We start from the raw sequence: 18,108 nt of genomic DNA, 5'->3' as shown, positions 1-18,108 counted from the left end.
CTCCCTTTTCTCTCAAGTCTTCCACTCCTTCTGGGTGTCTCCATGTCCATCCCCCTCGCTGCCATCACATCCCTCGGGTTTTTTTGCCATCCATAAGCTTTGACAGCTCAGGACTCTTGCTTCGTTTCATTGCTGCTTTTAATTAATGGTTCTCAACTCAACTCGTGACCTTTCATATTTCTCCCTGTAGCTCTCCATCCCGCTGCAGAGGGAAGCGGGAGAAGGGAGCAGAACATGGAATGTTTCAGTGGGGGAGAATCGGGGTGTCACTAAGGGCCCTCTGTGACACGCCAGCTGCCCACGGTGACAGCTCCGGTGTCACCAGGTTCTGTTGGCAGGGCAGCAGCCCCCAGCCCGCAGTGTCCGGTAGGACAGCGACGAGGCAGGACGGGAGCACGCAGCTGGCGACAAACCTGCGAGCGCAGCTCACGCCTTGCCCCGAAGCCATCAGCTTTTCACCTGACTACCTATTCCCCTTTCCCTAGAGCCAGCCTTTCTTCTGTAGAATGAAGAAGGCACCTCCAAGACAGCCCGAGGTGGGCGGGGAGGAGGAGGCGGCTCCTGAGGAGAGCAGGCCCGCAGCGGAGCCTGCCGAGGTGACCACGGTGCAGCCGTTGGAGCTCAGTGAGTGAGGGGCCCTGAGGGACTGGGCAGGGCCGGGGCCCAGCAGCAAAGGGCAGCCAGCTCCTGCTCCTTCCTCTCTCGCTGAAGCTCTCCCTTCTCTCCCTCTTTGTTAGATGAGAGCTGGGTACCTGCTCATGCACGGCATTCCGTGGACTTCATCCGGGCCTTTGCCACCAGCCCCATCAAGGTACCCACGGTGGATGGCGGCTGTGCCTGGCTCTGCTCCCTCAGGGCTCTGGGTGTCCTCGCTTCACGCTGTCCCGTTGTCACTGTCCCCCCAGTTCCAGGAGGAGGAGCAGAAGGAGGAGTTCCTCCACACCATCGCCATGCTGTGCACAGATGCCCATCTCCACAACTTCTCCGAGGAACTGACTGATTTCTGCAGCAGATACAAGCTGGTGGAGACGATCCAGGTGAGGGGGCACGGAGCCCCATGTGCCCGTGAGGGCAGGGCCTGGCTCTGGTGCCAGTGGCTGCTGGCAGCTGCCAGGTTCCAGCCCAGCTGTGCCCCGCAGATGCTGCTGGTTTTGGAGCCCAGGGACGAGATCTGCAGCCGGCTGCGGTGGCTCGCCATGCTCGCCTTTGGCAGACTGAGGTACTGGCCCCAGAGCCCCCAGACCCTGCCCAGGGCTCCGTGCCCACCTGCCCATCCCTCCTGGCAGTGCTGCTCCCAGCAGCAGAGTCCAACTGGGCCCCCTCTCTCTTGGCAGCATCATCGGGATGGTGCTGGAGACCAAAAAGATTTTAAGGCTCTGCTTCAACAGCCTCTTTTTCCTTCGTCCATGCTGTGAAATGCCAAGCGCGCAAGCAACCCTCTGCACTCGGGTAAGTGCTGGGAGAGCTGGAGGAGCCTCCAGTCCCTCTGGGCTGCTCCTGGCCACCCCATGCTGCCTTAGGAGCGGAGATCCAGTCTCAGCTTCACTTTCCAACCCTCGCTCCTTCACCCCTTGCTGGGCTCCAGCGCTGCTGGCTGCTCTGCCCCCAGCAGACAGCCTGTTCCTGCGTCCCTGCCCTCCCACTGGGAGTTCAGATCCATGTCCTGGGGCACAGCAGAATCACAGCCGCTGCTCTCTGTCATCCTTGCAGGCCCTGCAGTCCATGGACACCATGCTGGAGGTGATGGTGCTCAACTCTGCCGACTCCAAGGGCCGTGAGATGCTGCAGGACATCTTGGAGGTCTGGACTGTGCACGGAGTGGGAAGGTGGAAGGAACACCTCCAGGTGTTCCTCCCTCTGGAGGGGAAGGAGCTCAGGGTTGTGTCCAGTCTTGTCCTGCCTCCTGCCAAAGGAGGACCCTCCCTGCAGGCCTTGCTTGAGGGCAGAGGAAGCCTGGAGGGACGGTGCAAGTGTTTCTCAGGAGAGGAGCCATGTTGTGGCTGCTGAGGTTGGTGTCAGCTTGTGGGGCTCACCTGCAGCTCCTCTGTTCCCAGGTTCTGCTGGACTACCTGTTCTGTGACATGGAAGCAGTGCAGGAGAGGGCCATGGGCAGGATTAGGCTGCTGAGCCGTTTCCTGGCTGACTCTGTCACCAAGCAGGTAAGGACAGGCCACCCTCCAAGCCAGGTACAGCCACAGCCCCAAAGGGCCTTCAGACCTCACCTGTGCCCTTCTTCTCCTCTGCCTGCCCCCCCCAGGCTGATGAGGATGAGGATGAGGATGAGGATGAGGATGAGGATGAGGATGAGGATGAGGATGAGGATGTGGATGAGGATGAGGATGAGGATGAGGATGAAGATGAGGATAAGGATGAGGATGAGGACGATGATGCTCCCAGAGAGCAGATCCAGATGCCAGTCCTGGGGAAGCTGCTGGGCCATCTGTTTTTCAAGTTGTTCAGGCCACAAGAAACCATCTCAATGGTGGTGGAAATTCTCTGCTCCCTCATGACGTTCCTCTCTGTGCAGAAATGTAAGAGAAGCTGTGGTGGGCTGCATTCCCCACGTACACCTGCTTGTCTTCCTTGGCCTTGTGATGGCCCCTTGTTCTTGGTGTGGGTGCCACCATGTCCCCAGCGCTGCTGTCACCTCTTTTTAGGTGACATGCCAGAGAGCCATTTCCTGCCCCCAGAGGACTGGGAATCTGAGATCAACTCCTGGGTGAACGCGCCCTGCGCCTGCAAAGTTCAGGTATGGAGGCATCCCACCCGGCTGGGCCTCTCACCTGTGGCATCAGCAGGGGATCTGTGTGTGCAAAGGGGCACAGAGTCAGTGGGGATGTCCCCGGTGAAATGAGAATTGTGAGAAATTGTGGGCGGGAAATGGGAGGAGGAAAGGGAGGGAAATGGGAGGGGAGAGAAGTGGGAGAAATGTGAGGGGGAAAAGGGGGGGAATATGTGAGGGGGAAAAGGATGGGAAAGGTGAGGGGAGAAAAAGGTGGGAAAGGTGAGGGGAGAAAATGGTGGAAAATATGAGGCAAGAAAAGTAGGGGAAACGTCAGGGGGAAAAGGGCCAGAAATATGAGGGGGAAAAGGATGGGAAACATGAAGGGGAAAAGGGGCAGGAAATGTGAGGGGGGAAAAGGTCGGGAAACCTGATGGGGGAAAAAGGGCACTGGCTGGCACTGGCCTGTGCTCCCTTCCTTCCTGCCACAGGCCTTTGGGAAATACCTCAGGCCTGAAGAGAGGACAGACGTCGTCCTTGAGGCCATCGAGATCTTGGGACGCTCCAACCTCCTGAACAAGCAGGGGCCAGTGGAGTTTCTGGAGGAGGCCATGAATTGCCCTGAGATGTGGCTGACGGATGTAAGTGGCCTCTGGTGGGATTGCCTTGGCCTTGAGCCCTGTCAGGTTCCTGCCTCACTCCCTCCCTCCCAAAGCCAGGCGTGGGAGGCTCCTGAAGCCACCCAGAGGCAGCTTAGCCAGATCTGCCTCAGCCGCTCTTGCTGTGGTTGCTGTCTGTGCTTTTCCCTGGGTGCTGATTGCAAACCTCTGTTCGGATCGGGAATTAACACCTTCCTTTTTGCCACATCTGTGCCTGGTGTGGTTGGCTTATCTCATGTGAATTTCCTTCTTTGGCAGTGCTTTGAGCTGGGTTCACTGCGTTATTTAAATCCCGACAGAGGGATGGGCAGGGCAGCCACAGCAATGGCAGCACCCCCCTGACCTGTGTTCCCTGCAGGTGCCAAAGGTCGTGAGACACATCTTTCACTACTGTGACGAGAAAAACACAGCCCTCGATGACAGCTTTCACTCCCTCCTCGTGCTGATGGTGAATAAGTGGCCTGGGACGGTCATCACCACAGCTCTGGAGGCCACGCCCAATTTCAGGTACTGGCCCTGACCACCTGGAGGGCTGGTTCCCTGTGGGGACATTCTGGCTGCCAGAGCCAAGGACGCCCAAAAGGAGCTGGGCCTCCATGCCACCACACTTCCCAGCCCAGAGCCACAGCAGCCAAAGCCGGCCAGAGGCAGCCCAGAGGCAGCTGGCTGCTCCCAGCCCCTGTCAGCCATGTCTACCTCCAGGCTAGCCTGGCCCAGGCTGCGCCGTGGTAGCCGAGGCGGCCGTGCTGACGGCGCTCTGCCTTGCAGCGACAAAGTCAGCGTGTGGAAGGCGATGTTCTCCGGGCGCCAGACGCTGGAGAAGGTTCTGAAGGAGCTGCAAGGCCAGTACTGGCATGACAACGTCTTCACTGGGGAGCAGAGATCGTGCCTCATTTTCTTGTCTGTGAGTCCGCAGGGAAGGCCCACGTGCCCTTGGCCTCGGCCGTGCCAGGGGAGCCCTGCCAGCTCTCTGCTGCTTTTTTCCAGGTGCTGGCCTACGGTGACATGCTGGAGAACCAAATCAGGCCACTCTACCAGAACTTGAGCCTTCTGACTCCAAAGATGGAAATGGTCCCTCTGGTGCTCAGGGCTCTCAAGACGCTGTCGGAGAGCGCCGAGACGGTGAGCAGGCGTCTGTCAGGGGCACAGTGTGGCACCTGGACTCTGAGGTCTCAGAGAAGATGGTGGCTTGGTTGGGCTGGGAGAAATTCTCACAGAATGGAAACTATCTTGTCCACAGGCAAAAGTAATGAAGGGCCTCCTGCCTGAGATGCTGACATTCCTGGGGACTTGCTCTTGGGACATTTCAGTGATGGCCTTGGACATCTTCCACAACATTCTGGGGCACGTGAAGAAGAAAGAGGCCAGCAGCACGGCTTTGAAGGCGGTGCGGAGGCTCCGGAGCCTCTTTGATGCGGTGAGGCTGATGTGGGCTGATGTGTCTCAAAATGGTGGGGAAGGTGAGGGGGGAAAGGGTGGGAAACGTGAGGGGAGAAAAGAGTGGGAAAGGTGAGGGGAAAAAGGTGGGAAATGTGAGGGGAGAAAAGGGAGGGAAACTTGAGGGGGAGAAGGGTTGGAAATGTGAGGGGGAAATGGACTGGAAATGTGAGGGGAGAAAAGGGCGGGAAACACGAGGGGAAGGAGAGAAAGGAAGGAAATTTAAGGGGAGATAAAGGGTGGGAAACCTCAGCTCAGCCCCTCATGGCCTCAGGCAGGGAGCTGCTGTGTGCAAAGCTGACCTTTCCTCCTTCCTAAGCAGGAGGAAGACTGTGTGCGGGAGCGCTCCATCTCCCTCTTCAGAGAGCTGCTGGGTAAAACGACATGGAGGGACAAGGAGGCCATGAGGAGAAACTCATGGAAGGCCCTGGTGCAGCTTGTTCTTCACATGAGTGACCAGGCCCCCAGCGTGGCCAAGGTACTGATGGCTGAGCACTGACCCAGAGATGGGTGGCTGGCACCCCTCAGGGCTGCCGGCCATGGTGGCGTGGGCTCCTTGCACAGGCCCTGGTGCCACCTCACAGCTTCTGTCCCCTCAGGCCTCCAAGGAAGCCGTCGTGGCTGTTGCAGAGCTCCTCAAGTGGAAAGAGCTCAAGGAGCTGGTGCAGAAAGAGCAGATATGGAAGATGGGCGAGTGCTTGGTGAGGATGAGCCCCAGGCTGGGAGAGGGATGTGAGGGCTGTGAGCTCTGCAGCTGGGCCCAAAGCCTGGAGCTGCACCCTCAGCCCTGGCTCAAGAGCAGGAGCCTCCTCCACGTCCATGTCCATGTCCATGTCCATGTCCACATCCCCGTGTCCCCTCCACGGCCCTGGGATGAGGGAGGGCTCTGAGCCACGGGGCTGCTCTGAGAAATGCCCACACCTTTGTGCTCTCTGCAGCTGGCCAAGGACAGCAGCAGGGCTGAACAGTTCGTGCTGGACAGCCGGCCCTACCTGCTGAGCCCTCAGGCCTCCCTGCGAGAGGCGGCCCTCAGGATCTTTGGTGAGTGCCAGTCCCCAGAGTCCCTCTTGGGCCAGGGGCAGGGCCTCGGCCTCCCTGTGCCCTCCCTGCCATCACCGGTGGCTTTGGTGGCCACCTTGCCTGGTTCCGTCCCCGGGCTGCTGAGGGGAGGGCAGGGCGGCCATGCTGCTGGGGGAGCAGGGGCTGATGGAGCTCTGTGCCCAGGCCTGGCTGCACGGCACCTGACAGAGCAGAACGAGGAGACCATGGCTGCTGTCCTCTCGGGTGAGTGGGGAGCCATGGGGGATCGAGGGCTCTCTGCACACACACAGGGCCTCATCCGGGCTCCATTTTTGTTGTAGAACTCGGCACAATGGAGACACGAGAGAAGGATCCCTCCATCCGTTGCCTGGCAGCTCAGACCAGCCTGATCCTCACCTCTCTGAGGGACCAGCGAAAATCGGGATTGTCCCTGCGCACGCTGTGCTGCTGGTGCCACTGAGCAGAGAGGGACCTTCACATCCAGGGACACCAAGTCCGACACCTGCTCAACCATCAGGTGTGCAAAGGACGCCCTGGCTTTGGAAGGTCCCTCTCAAAGCGCGGCCATGACCGGTAGGGTTCCGTTCCCCGCAGCCCCTGAGCGTGGCCTGAGGCGCTCTGGAATCACCCCCGGGGCTCCTGCCCACCCTCAGCCCTTCTGCTCTTCTGCCTGCCTCCCCCAGGCCGCTCAAAACGAGGACAGAGATCCAAATCCTGGTCCTGGGGAAGCTGCTGGGACATCTTTTCAAGGCACTCAAGACACAAAAACTGATTTATGGCTCTGGATGGCCTCTGCAGCCGCTCCAAGTCCATCTGTTGGTAAGAGGAGCTGTGGTGGTCTTTTTGGGCTCTTGTGGGCTCTGCTTCTGACACAGAACCTGAAATCTGCTGAAATACCTGAAATATTCTGAAATCAATATCTGAAATATTGCAGGCCACAGAGAAGGCTCCTCGGTGCCCGGATCTGGCTCTCTGAAATCCTCATGGAGGAGTCGGTGTGGCTGGATCCAAGCCCAGCCACAGACCGCTCCGAACCCCCTATAACTCTATAAAATTAATTACTTTAGGTATATCATTTATATAAGTAAACAAGATAGATAAATTATATATGTTCCTAACATATCTATATATTAGGAACATATATATATTATTAATATATATTAGGTATTTTATGAAAATATATATACATTAGGAGTTTATAATATAGATAATGAGTTTATTCAATAAATGTTATTGTCTATTACATATATGAATTTGATTTTTTTTTTTATTAAATAAAGAGCTTACTTAAATTGACTACAGAATTGATAATGACTGCAGCATATAGGTAGCTCTACCTATTAATAAAGTTCGCCATTTTTGAAAGAATATGGAAGCAATTATGTTACAGCTTGCAGAGAAACCTGGGTGGGAGAAAGTGGGAAGTGAGGGTGGGAAATGTGAGGAGGAAAGGACGGGAAATGTGAAGGGACAAAATGGCGGGGAACGTGAGGGGAGAAAAAGGGCGGGAAAACGTGAGGGGAGAAAAGGCAGCAAATTGAAGGCAAAAAGGACAAAAAACTTGAGCGAAAAGGATGGGAAATGAGAGGAAGAAAAGGTATGAAAAGGGGAGAAATGGTGGGAAACATAAGGGGAGAAAGGGGAAGGAACAATGAGGGGAAAAAGAGCGGGAAACGTGAGGGGAGAAAAGAGCGGGAAATGTGAGGGGAAAGAAAGGGGGGACATGGAAGGTAAAAAAGGACAGGAAACTTGAGTGAAAAGGATGGGAAATGAGAGGAAGAAAAGGTAGGAAATAAGGGGAGAAAAGGTGGGAAATGTGAGGGGCAAAAAGGGCGGGAAATGTGAGGAGAAAAAGGGTGGAAAATGTGAGGGGAGAAAAGGGGGGAAACGTGAGGGGAGAAAAGGGAAGGAAACGTGAGTAAAAAAGGGGAAATTGTGAGGAAAATGATCAAAAAAGCGCCCTGAGGGGCTTTGTTTCCTTAATGCTGCCATGGCCAAAGCAAATCCTTGCAGTGGAATCGGTGGGAATTTGGGGGGTCCTGCTTGGCTGTGTATTTGTGTGTATTTTGGGGATCTCAGACCCCCACCCCTAATCATGAGACTCCCTCAAATTGCCCCCCAAATTGTGTGACCCCCTCATCAAAAAATCTGACCCCAAGGCTGAGCCCCCCCAAACTCACAGAAACCCCTAAAATCTGAACTCTATTTTCATGATCTCTCAAAATTGTGAACCCTAAAATCTGACATCCCACCCCAAAAATGAGACCCCCATACCTGATCCCCCAGAATTGAGTGACTCCCCAAAATCTGACCACCCCCTCCCCGAATTGTGTGACCCCCCCAATCCCCCACCTCCCCAAATTCCCCTTTTTTCCCCCCAAATCCCCCGCTGCCACCCCAAATCGCTCCTTTTCGGCCCCGAATCCCCAATCCCCACCCCAAATCCCCTCAATCTGCCCCAAACCCCTCAATCTTTCCCCAAACCCCCTCAGCTCCCTCCTCCCCTCACGCCCCCTCCCCTATCTCCCCCCGTCACCTCCCGCCCCCCGAATCCCCCCCAAACCCCGCCGTTCCTGCCCCAAACCACCTCGAACCTTCCTTTCTCCCTTCTCCCCACCCCAAACTCCCCCTCACCACCCTCGTCCCCGTTCCGGACCCCCTCAGGACCCCCCAAATCCGCCTCCGATCCCCGCCCGGTCCCCGCCGCCATTTTATCGCGGCTCCTCCGCTCCCTCCGCTGGGGGGCGGTGCCGCGCGGGGCACGACGGGTAGCGCCGCCTACCGGGTGGGAGGACCCGCGCCGCGCGCCGTTGCCGGGCGACCCCGCCAGCGTGGCCACGCCCCATCGCGTAACCACGCCCAATCACCGCCGCCCCTCCCTCGCATAGACCACGCCCCCGATTTAACCGCGCCCCCTTCCCGCTCCGTATTGGAACGGGGCGCTCGCGCAGGGGGGCGGGGTTTGCAGCTATTAAAGGAGGCCACGCCCCCTGGAAGCGAGGGTGTATTGGGGGGCTTCGGGAGGGGATTTTGGGGGGTCCCGAGGGGATTTTGGGGCGTTCCGAGGGGATTTTGGGGGGTCCCGGGTGCGTTTTGAGTGGTCCCGAGGGAATTTTGGGGGGTCCCGAGGGGATTTTAGGGGGTCCTGGAAGCGGTTTGGGAGCTCCCGAGGGAATTTTAGGGGGTCCCGCGAAGGGATTTTGGGGGGTCCTTGGTGCGATTGAGCTATCCTGAGAGGAATTTGTGGGTCCCGAGGGAATTTTGGGTGGTTCCGAGGGAATTTCAGGGGGTCCTTGGTGCATTTTGGGGGGTCCCTAGAAGATTTTGGGATCCCAGGTGCATTTTTGGGGGTCCTGAGGGGATTTTTGGGGGATCCTTGGAGTGTTTGGGAGGTCCTGAGATGATTTTGGGGGGGTCCCGAGGGGATTTTGGGGGATGCCGGGTGCATTTTGGGGCGTCCCGAGGGGATTTTTAAGGTCCTTGGTGCATTTTGGGGGGTCCAGAGGGGATTTTGGGGGGTCTCGAGGGGATTTTGGGTGTCCCCAGTGCGTTTTGATGCCGGTTTTGTGGGTTTGAGACCCCCCCCGAACTCATCTGACCCCCCCCAAAATCTGACCTTTCCATTCCCACGCCCCCCCCCAAACTTGGCCCTCCCCTAAATCTTGTGTCCCTCCCCAATCCCATTCCCCCCTCCTATATTAACCCCTGGCCCTGCTCTCATTTTCCCCCAAAATCCTCCCCCAAACACCCCCTACCCCCTTGCTGACCCCCCAAATTCCCCCTTTCCCCCCCAAAAAAATCTCACAGAGCCTTGGGAACAATTAAAAGGTCTCCACAACACCCCCAACATGTCACAATTCCTGATAGAAAAAGGGGAGGATCCCCCAATTCTCACCCTAAAACCCCAATTTTCCCCTGAGGGATGTCCCAGCCTCACCCTTCCCCACCCCAAAATTCCCTTTTCTGCCCCACTCCCCCTCTTCTTCCCCCTCAATCCAAATTTTCCACCTCCAGGAGCCCCTTTTGAACCCCAAATCCTGCTCCCACACCCCCCCATTCCCTCTCTACACCCCAAATTTCCCCTTCTCACACCAAAAATCCCCCATTCCCACCCCAAATCTCTCCCAACACCCACACGGCTGAATCCCCAAATCCCTTTCAATCCCATCCACCAAATCCCCCCAAATCCTGCTGGTTTTGCCCCAAATCACCCCACACCCCATTTTTTCCTTCTCCCCACCACAACCTCCCCCTCAGAACCCTTCTCAACCCCTCAAACCCCCTCAAAATCCCCCAAAACCACCCCGATACCCCCGACCCCCACCCAGGCCCTGCCGCCATCTGCCCGCGCCTTCCTGACCTTGCAAGAATAAAACTTTCAAGAATAAAACTTAAAATTTTCCATCTTGTGCCGTAATTTTTTTCCTCCCGTGGGTTCTCGGTGAACGGTTGCTCCCTTCTGTGGGACCAAAGGTGGTAGGAATGTTTCATGGCTTGGGATTCTCCAGGTCAGGCTCAGTTTTTTTCTCCTCAGAGCTTCAACCCCACAGTCTCAGATGTCTTGGTCCAAAAAGCAATTTATTCAGGGAAATATTTAGAGCAGGACCCTGACCGTGGGACTGATGTCATTTGTCTTGCAATTTTCCCTTTTTCTTTGTGTTTCCTGATCTTTTTCCCCTCACGTTTCCCTCCATTTTCTCCCCTCACGTTTCCCGCCCTTTTCTCCCCTCACGTTTCCCGACAATTTTCCTCTCACTTTTCTCACCATTTTTTCCCTCACATTTCGCATTTTTGAGCCCACATTTTGTGCCTTTTTTCCCCTGCCATTTCCCACCCTTTTTGTCCCCTCATGTTTCCTGCTCTTTCCTCCACTCACATTTCCCATGATTTTTTCCTCTTTTTCCACCTTTTTCTCCCCTCACCTTTCCCACCATTTTTTCCTCTCACTTTTCCTGTAATTTTTCCCTTACATTTCCCATTTTTTACCTCACATTTCCTGCCCTTTTTCCCTTCATGATTCCTGCCCTTTTCTCCTCTCATGTTTCCCACCCTTTTCTCCACTCACGTTTCCTTTCATTTTTTTCCTCTCACTTTTCCCCCCTCATGTTTCCCATTTTTTCCCTCACATTTTCTGCCTTTTTTCTCCTCATGTTTCCTGCCTTTTCCTCCCCTCCTGTTTCCCACCATTTTTTCCTCTTTTTCCACCCTTTTTTCCCTCACATTTCTCATTTTTTACCCCACGTTTTCCACTTTTTTCCCCTCATGTTTCACACCCTTCCCCCCCTCACGTTTCCCACCATTTTTCCTTCCCACTTTTCCCACCCTATTTTCCATCATGTTTCCCATTTTTTACCTCATGTTTTCTGCCTTTTTTCCCCTCATGTTTCCCACCCTTTTCTCCCCTCACGTTTCTCATCAGTTTTTCCTCTCACTTTTCCCACTCTTTTCCCCCCTGTTTCCCATTTTTTACCTCACATTTTCTGCCTTTTTTCTCCTCATGTTTCCTGCCTTTTCCTCCCTTCCTGTTTCCCACCAATTTTCCCTCTTTTTCCACCCTTTTTTCCCTCACATTTCTCATTTTTTACCTCACATTTTCCACTTTTTTCCCCTCATGTTTCACACCCTTTCTCCCCTCACGTTTCCCAACATTTTTTCCTCTCACCTTGCCCACCATTTCCCCCCCAACATTTCTCATTTTTTACCTCACATTTTCCACCTTTTTGTCCCCTCACGTTTCCCTCCATTTTCTCCCCTCACGTTTCCCGCCATTTTTTCCTCTCACTTCTCCTGCAATTTTTTCCCTTACATTTCCCATTTTGACCTCATGTTTTCCACCCTTTTCCCCCTCACCTTTGCCACCATTTTCTCCCCTCCTGCTCTTGCCTTTTTATCCCTTCATGTTTCCCCCCCCAAATCTCCCTTTTCTCTCAAGTCTTCCCACTCCTTCTGGGTGTCTCCATGTCCATCCCCCTCGCTGCCATCACATCCCTCGGGTTTTTTTGCCATCCCTAAGCTTTGACAGCTCAGGACTCTTGCTTCGTTTCATTGCTGCTTTTCATTAATTGTTCTCAACTCAACTCGTGACCTTTCATATTTCTCCCTGTAGCTCTCCATCCCGCTGCAGAGGGAAGTGGGAGAAGGGAGCAGAACATGGAATGTTTCAGTGGGGGAGAATCGGGCTGTCACTAAGGGCCCTCTGTGACACGCCAGCTGCCCACGGTGACAGCTCCGGTGTCACCAGGTTCTGTTGGCAGGGCAGCAGCCCCCAGCCCGCAGTGTCCGGTAGGACAGCGACGAGGCAGGACGGGAGCACGCAGCTGGCGACAAACCTGCGAGCGCAGCTCACGCCTTGCCCCGAAGCCATCAGCTTTTCACCTGACTACCTATTCCCCTTTCCCTAGAGCCAGCCTTTCTTCTGTAGAATGAAGAAGGCACCTCCAAGACAGCCCGAGGTGGGCGGGGAGGAGGAGGCGGCTCCTGAGAAGAGCAGGCCTGCAGCGGAGCCTGCCGAGGTGACCACGGTGCAGCCGTTGGAGCTCAGTGAGTGAGGGGCCCTGAGGGACTGGGCAGGGCCGGGGCCCAGCAGCAAAGGGCAGCCAGCTCCTGCTCCTTCCTCTCTCGCTGAAGCTCTCCCTTCTCTCCCTCTTTGTTAGATGAGAGCTGGGTACCTGCTCATGCACGGCATTCCGTGGACTTCATCCGGGCCTTTGCCACCAGCCCCATCAAGGTACCCACGGTGGATGGCGGCTGTGCCTGGCTCTGCTCCCTCAGGGCTCTGGGTGTCCTCGCTTCACGCTGTCCCGTTGTCACTGTCCCCCCAGTTCCAGGAGGAGGAGCAGAAGGAGGAGTTCCTCCGCACCATCGCCATGCTGTGCACAGATGCCCATCTCCACAACTTCTCCGAGGAACTGACTGATTTCTGCAGCAGATACAAGCTGGTGGAGACGATCCAGGTGAGGGGGCACGGAGCCCCACGTGCCCGTGAGGGCAGGGCCCGGCTCTGGTGCCAGTGGCTGCTGGCAGCTGCCAGGTTCCAGCCCAGCTGTGCCCCGCAGATGCTGCTGGTTTTGGAGCCCAGGGACGAGATCTGCAGCCGGCTGCGGTGGCTCGCCATGCTCGCCTTTGGCAGACTGAGGTACCGGCCCCAGAGCCCCCAGACCCTGCCCAGGGCTCCGTGCCCACCTGCCCATCCCTCCTGGCAGTGCTGCTCCCAGCAGCAGAGTCCAACTGGGCCCCCTCTCTCTTGGCAGCATCATCGGGATGGTGCTGGAGACCAAAAAGATTTTAAGGCTCTGCTTCAACAGCCTCTTTTTCCTTCGTCCATGCTGTGAAATGCCAAGCGCGCAAGCAACCCTCTGCACTCGGGTAAGTGCTGGGAGAGCTGGAGGAGCCTCCAGTCCCTCTGGGCTGCTCCTGGCCACCCCATGCTGCCTTAGGAGCGGAGATCCAGTCTCAGCTTCACTTTCCAACCCTCGCTCCTTCACCCCTTGCTGGGCTCCAGCGCTGCTGGCTGCTCTGCCCCCAGCACACAGCCTGTTCCTGCGTCCCTGCCCTCCCACTGGGAGTTCAGATCCATGTCCTGGGGCACAGCAGAATCACAGCCGCTGCTCTCTGTCATCCTTGCAGGCCCTGCAGTCCATGGACACCATGCTGGAGGTGATGGTGCTCAACTCTGCCAACTCCAAGGGCTGTGAGATGCTGCAGGACATCTTGGAGGTCTGGACTGTGCACGGAGTGGGAAGGTGGAAGGAACACCTCCAGGTGTTCCTCCCTCTGGAGGGGAAGGAGCTCAGGGTTGTGTCCAGTCTTGTCCTGCCTCCTGCCAAAGGAGGACCCTCCCTGCAGGCCTTGCTTGAGGGCAGAGGAAGCCTGGAGGGACGGTGCAAGTGTTTCTCAGGAGAGGAGCCATGTTGTGGCTGCTGAGGTTGGTGTCAGCTTGTGGGGCTCACCTGCAGCTCCTCTGTTCCCAGGTTCTGCTGGACTACCTGTTCTGTGACATGGAAGCAGTGCAGGAGAGGGCCATGGGCAGGATTAGGCTGCTGAGCCGTTTCCTGGCTGACTCTGTCACCAAGCAGGTAAGGACAGGCCACCCTCCAAGCCAGGTACAGCCACAGCCCCAAAGGGCCTTCAGACCTCACCTGTGCCCTTCTTCTCCTCTGCCTGCCCCCCCCAGGCTGATGAGGATGAGGATGAGGATGAGGATGAGGATGAGGATGAGGATGAGGATGAGGACGAGGACGAGGATGAGGACGAGGACGAGGACGAGGATGAGGATGAGGATGAGGATGAGGATGTGGACGATGATGCTCCCAGAGAGCAGATCCAGATGCCAGTCCTGGGGAAGCTGCTGGGCCATCTGTTTTTCAAGTTGTTCAGGCCACAAGAAACCATCTCAATGGTGGTGGAAATTCTCTGCTCCCTCATGACGTTCCTCTCTGTGCAGAAATGTAAGAGAAGCTGTGGTGGGCTGCATTCCCCACGTACACCTGCTTGTCTTCCTTGGCCTTGTGATGGCCCCTTGTTCTTGGTGTGGGTGCCACCATGTCCCCAGCGCTGCTGTCACCTCTTTTTAGGGGACATGCCAGAGAGCCATTTCCTGCCCCCAGAGGACTGGGAATCTGAGATCAACTCCTGGGTGAACGCGCCCTGCGCCTGCAAAGTTCAGGTACGGAGGCATCCCACCCGGCTGGGCCTCTCACCTGTGGCATCAGCAGGGGATCTGTGTGTGCAAAGGGGCACAGAGTCAGTGGGGATGTCCCCGGTGAAATGAGAATTGTGAGAAATTGTGGGCGGGAAATGGGAGGAGGAAAGGGAGGGAAATGGGAGGGGAGAGAAGTGGGAGAAATGTGAGGGGGAAAAGGGGGGGAATATGTGAGGGGGAAAAGGATGGGAAAGGTGAGGGGAGAAAAAGGTGGGAAAGGTGAGGGGAGAAAATGGTGGAAAATATGAGGCAAGAAAAGTAGGGGAAACGTCAGGGGGAAAAGGGCCAGAAATATGAGGGGGAAAAGGATGGGAAACATGAAGGGGAAAAGGGGCAGGAAATGTGAGGGGGGAAAAGGTCGGGAAACCTGATGGGGGAAAAAGGGCACTGGCTGGCACTGGCCTGTGCTCCCTTCCTTCCTGCCACAGGCCTTTGGGAAATACCTCAGGCCTGAAGAGAGGACAGACGTCGTCCTTGAGGCCATCGAGATCTTGGGACGCTCCAACCTCCTGAACAAGCAGGGGCCAGTGGAGTTTCTGGAGGAGGCCATGAATTGCCCTGAGATGTGGCTGACGGATGTAAGTGGCCTCTGGTGGGATTGCCTTGGCCTTGAGCCCTGTCAGGTTCCTGCCTCACTCCCTCCCTCCCAAAGCCAGGCGTGGGAGGCTCCTGAAGCCACCCAGAGGCAGCTTAGCCAGATCTGCCTCAGCCGCTCTTGCTGTGGTTGCTGTCTGTGCTTTTCCCTGGGTGCTGATTGCAAACCTCTGTTCGGATCGGGAATTAACACCTTCCTTTTTGCCACATCTGTGCCTGGTGTGGTTGGCTTATCTCATGTGAATTTCCTTCTTTGGCAGTGCTTTGAGATGGGTTCACTGCGTTATTTCAATCCCGACAGAGGGATGGGCAGGGCAGCCACAGCAATGGCAGCACCACCCTGACCTGTGTTCCCTGCAGGTGCCAAAGGTCGTGAGACACATCTTTCACTACTGTGACGAGAAAAACACAGCCCTTGATGACAGCTTTCACTCCCTCCTCGTGCTGATGGTGAATAAGTGGCCTGGGACGGTCATCACCACAGCTCTGGAGGCCACGCCCAATTTCAGGTACTGGCCCTGACCACCTGGAGGGCTGGTTCCCTGTGGGGACATTCTGGCTGCCAGAGCCAAGGAAGCCCAAAAGGAGCTGGGCCTCCATGCCACCACACTTCCCAGCCCAGAGCCACAGCAGCCAAAGCCGGCCAGAGGCAGCCCAGAGGCAGCTGGCTGCTCCCAGCCCCTGTCAGCCATGTCTACCTCCAGGCTAGCCTGGCCCAGGCTGCGCCGTGGTAGCCGAGGCGGCCGTGCTGACGGCGCTCTGCCTTGCAGCGACAAAGTCAGCGTGTGGAAGGCGATGTTCTCCGGGCGCCAGACGCTGGAGAAGGTTCTGAAGGAGCTGCAAGGCCAGTACTGGCATGACAACGTCTTCACTGGGGAGCAGAGATCGTGCCTCGTTTTCTTGTCTGTGAGTCCGCAGGGAAGGCCCACGTGCCCTTGGCCTCGGCCGTGCCAGGGGAGCCCTGCCAGCTCTCTGCTGCTTTTTTCCAGGTGCTGGCCTACGGTGACATGCTGGAGAACCAAATCAGGCCACTCTACCAGAACTTGAGCCTTCTGACTCCAAAGATGGAAATGGTCCCTCTGGTGCTCAGGGCTCTCAAGACGCTGTCGGAGAGCGCCGAGACGGTGAGCAGGCGTCTGTCAGGGGCACAATGTGGCACCTGGACTCTGAGGTCTCAGAGAAGATGGTGGCTTGGTTGGGCTGGGAGAAATTCTCACAGAATGGAAACTATCTTGTCCACAGGCAAAAGTAATGAAGGGCCTCCTGCCTGAGATGCTGACATTCCTGGGGACTTGCTCTTGGGACATTTCAGTGATGGCCTTGGACATCTTCCACAACATTCTGGGGCACGTGAAGAAGAAAGAGGCCAGCAGCACGGCTTTGAAGGCGGTGCGGAGGCTCCGGAGCCTCTTTGATGCGGTGAGGCTGATGTGGGCTGATGTGTCTCAAAATGGTGGGGAAGGTGAGGGGGGAAAGGGTGGGAAACGTGAGGGGAGAAAAGAGTGGGAAACGTGAGGGGAAAAGGTGGGAAATGTGAGGGGAGAAAAGGGAGGGAAACTTGAGGGGGAAAAGGGTTGGAAATGTGAGGGGGAAATGGACTGGAAATGTGAGGGGAGAAAAGGGCAGGAAAGGTAAGGGGAAAAGGGAAATGTGGGAAAAGGGCAGGAAATGAGAGGGGAGAAAAGGGTGGGAAACGTGAGGGGAGAAAGGCCAGGAAGGTGAGGGGAAAAAAGGGTGGGAAATATGAGGGGAGAAAATGGCGGGAAAGGTAAGGGGAAAAGGGAAATGTGGGAAAAGGGAGAGAAATGTGAGGGGAGAAAAGGGCGGGAAATGTGAGGGGAGAAAAAGGGAGAGAAATGTGAGGGGAGAAAAAGGGAGAGAAATGTGAGGGGAGAAAAAGGGAGAGCAAGGTGAAGGGAGAAAAGGATGGGAAACGTGAGGGGAAAAAGTGCAAGAACCTTGAGGGGAAAAGGGCAGGAAAGGTGAGGGGAGAAAATGGTGGGGAACATGAGGGGGAAAAAGGGAGGGAAATGTGAGGGGAGAAAATGGTGGGAAATATGAGAGGAAAAAATGGCCTGAAATGTGAGGGGAGAAAAGGGAGGGAAAGGAGGGAGAAAAAGGCCTGAAATGTGAGGGGAGAAAAGGGCGGGAAACACGAGGGGGAGGAGAGAAAGGATGGAAATTTAAGGGGAGAAAAAGGGTGGGAAACATGAGGGGGAGGAGAGAAAGGAAGGAAATTTAAGGGGAGAAAAAGGGTGGGAAACCTCAGCTCAGCCCCTCATGGCCTCAGGCAGGGAGCTGCTGTGTGCAAAGCTGACCTTTCCTCCTTCCTAAGCAGGAGGAAGACTGTGTGCGGGAGCGCTCCATCTCCCTCTTCAGAGAGCTGCTGGGTAAAACGACATGGAGGGACAAGGAGGCCATGAGGAGAAACTCATGGAAGGCCCTGGTGCAGCTTGTTCTTCACATGAGTGACCAGGCCCCCAGCGTGGCCAAGGTACTGATGGCTGAGCACTGACCCAGAGATGGGTGGCTGGCACCCCTCAGGGCTCCCGGCCATGGTGGCGTGGGCTCCTTGCACAGGCCCTGGTGCCACCTCACAGCTTCTGTCCCCTCAGGCCTCCAAGGAAGCCGTCGTGGCTGTTGCAGAGCTCCTCAAGTGGAAAGAGCTCAAGGAGCTGGTGCAGAAAGAGCAGATATGGAAGATGGGCGAGTGCTTGGTGAGGATGAGCCCCAGGCTGGGAGAGGGATGTGAGGGCTCTGAGCTCTGCAGCTGGGCCCAAAGCCTGGAGCTGCACCCTCAGCCCTGGCTCAAGAGCAGGAGCCTCCTCCACGTCCATGTCCTGCTCCATGTCCATGTCCACATCCCCATGTCCCCTCGACGGCCCTGGGATGAGGGAGGGCTCTGAGCCACGGGGCTGCTCTGAGAAATGCCCACACCTTTGTGCTCTCTGCAA

General features: G+C 56.3%; 2 protein-coding genes and 1 long non-coding RNA gene across 3 annotated transcripts; all 3 read left to right on the top strand.

Moving 5' to 3' along the window:
* The first annotated feature begins 506 nt into the window (after window positions 1-506).
* On the top strand, window positions 507-7,227 carry LOC132335016 (uncharacterized). Its single transcript, XM_059861138.1, has 21 exons — window positions 507-624; window positions 738-811; window positions 906-1,037; window positions 1,140-1,219; window positions 1,335-1,449; window positions 1,711-1,800; window positions 2,055-2,159; window positions 2,258-2,531; window positions 2,658-2,749; window positions 3,214-3,363; window positions 3,740-3,888; window positions 4,150-4,285; window positions 4,369-4,503; window positions 4,622-4,798; window positions 5,141-5,296; window positions 5,418-5,519; window positions 5,757-5,859; window positions 6,043-6,102; window positions 6,180-6,432; window positions 6,543-6,678; window positions 6,794-7,227. Exons 1-19 carry the CDS (start codon window positions 507-509, stop codon window positions 6,317-6,319), a joined length of 2,388 nt encoding a protein of 795 aa, XP_059717121.1. The 3' UTR covers window positions 6,320-6,432; window positions 6,543-6,678; window positions 6,794-7,227.
* A 92-nt stretch (window positions 7,228-7,319) lies between these two features.
* LOC132335055 (uncharacterized) lies at window positions 7,320-7,739 on the top strand. The gene is made up of 2 exons (XR_009488582.1): window positions 7,320-7,456; window positions 7,645-7,739. It is a non-coding gene; the product is annotated as an uncharacterized LOC132335055 (long non-coding RNA).
* A 110-nt stretch (window positions 7,740-7,849) lies between these two features.
* LOC132335015 (uncharacterized) lies at window positions 7,850-18,060 on the top strand. Its single transcript, XM_059861137.1, has 18 exons — window positions 7,850-7,880; window positions 8,524-8,708; window positions 12,261-12,399; window positions 12,513-12,586; window positions 12,681-12,812; window positions 12,915-12,994; window positions 13,110-13,224; window positions 13,486-13,575; window positions 13,830-13,934; window positions 14,033-14,524; window positions 14,989-15,138; window positions 15,515-15,663; window positions 15,925-16,060; window positions 16,144-16,278; window positions 16,397-16,573; window positions 17,493-17,648; window positions 17,770-17,871; window positions 17,956-18,060. Exons 1-18 carry the CDS (start codon window positions 7,850-7,852, stop codon window positions 18,058-18,060), a joined length of 2,553 nt encoding a protein of 850 aa, XP_059717120.1.
* The last annotated feature ends 48 nt before the right edge of the window (window positions 18,061-18,108 follow it).

This window comes from Haemorhous mexicanus, chromosome 16, assembly GCF_027477595.1.
Source record: "Haemorhous mexicanus isolate bHaeMex1 chromosome 16, bHaeMex1.pri, whole genome shotgun sequence".
Taxonomy (NCBI): Eukaryota; Metazoa; Chordata; class Aves; order Passeriformes; family Fringillidae; genus Haemorhous; species Haemorhous mexicanus.
This window is presented reverse-complemented; position numbering and strand designations above follow the sequence as displayed.

Bases quoted from the DNA above. Each gene is read 5' to 3' on its own strand.
- LOC132335016 (XM_059861138.1), top strand. From the start codon at position 507: ATGAAGAAGGCACCTCCAAGACAGCCCGAGGTGGGCGGGGAGGAGGAG. The intron at 625-737 runs GTGAGTGAGGGG...CCTCTTTGTTAG, and splicing joins GGTGCAGCCGTTGGAGCTCA to ATGAGAGCTGGGTACCTGCT. The intron at 4,286-4,368 runs GTGAGTCCGCAG...GCTTTTTTCCAG, and splicing joins CGTGCCTCATTTTCTTGTCT to GTGCTGGCCTACGGTGACAT.
- LOC132335015 (XM_059861137.1), top strand. From the start codon at position 7,850: ATGGCCAAAGCAAATCCTTGCAGTGGAATCG. The intron at 12,813-12,914 runs GTGAGGGGGCAC...TGTGCCCCGCAG, and splicing joins AGCTGGTGGAGACGATCCAG to ATGCTGCTGGTTTTGGAGCC. The intron at 13,225-13,485 runs GTAAGTGCTGGG...TCATCCTTGCAG, and splicing joins AAGCAACCCTCTGCACTCGG to GCCCTGCAGTCCATGGACAC.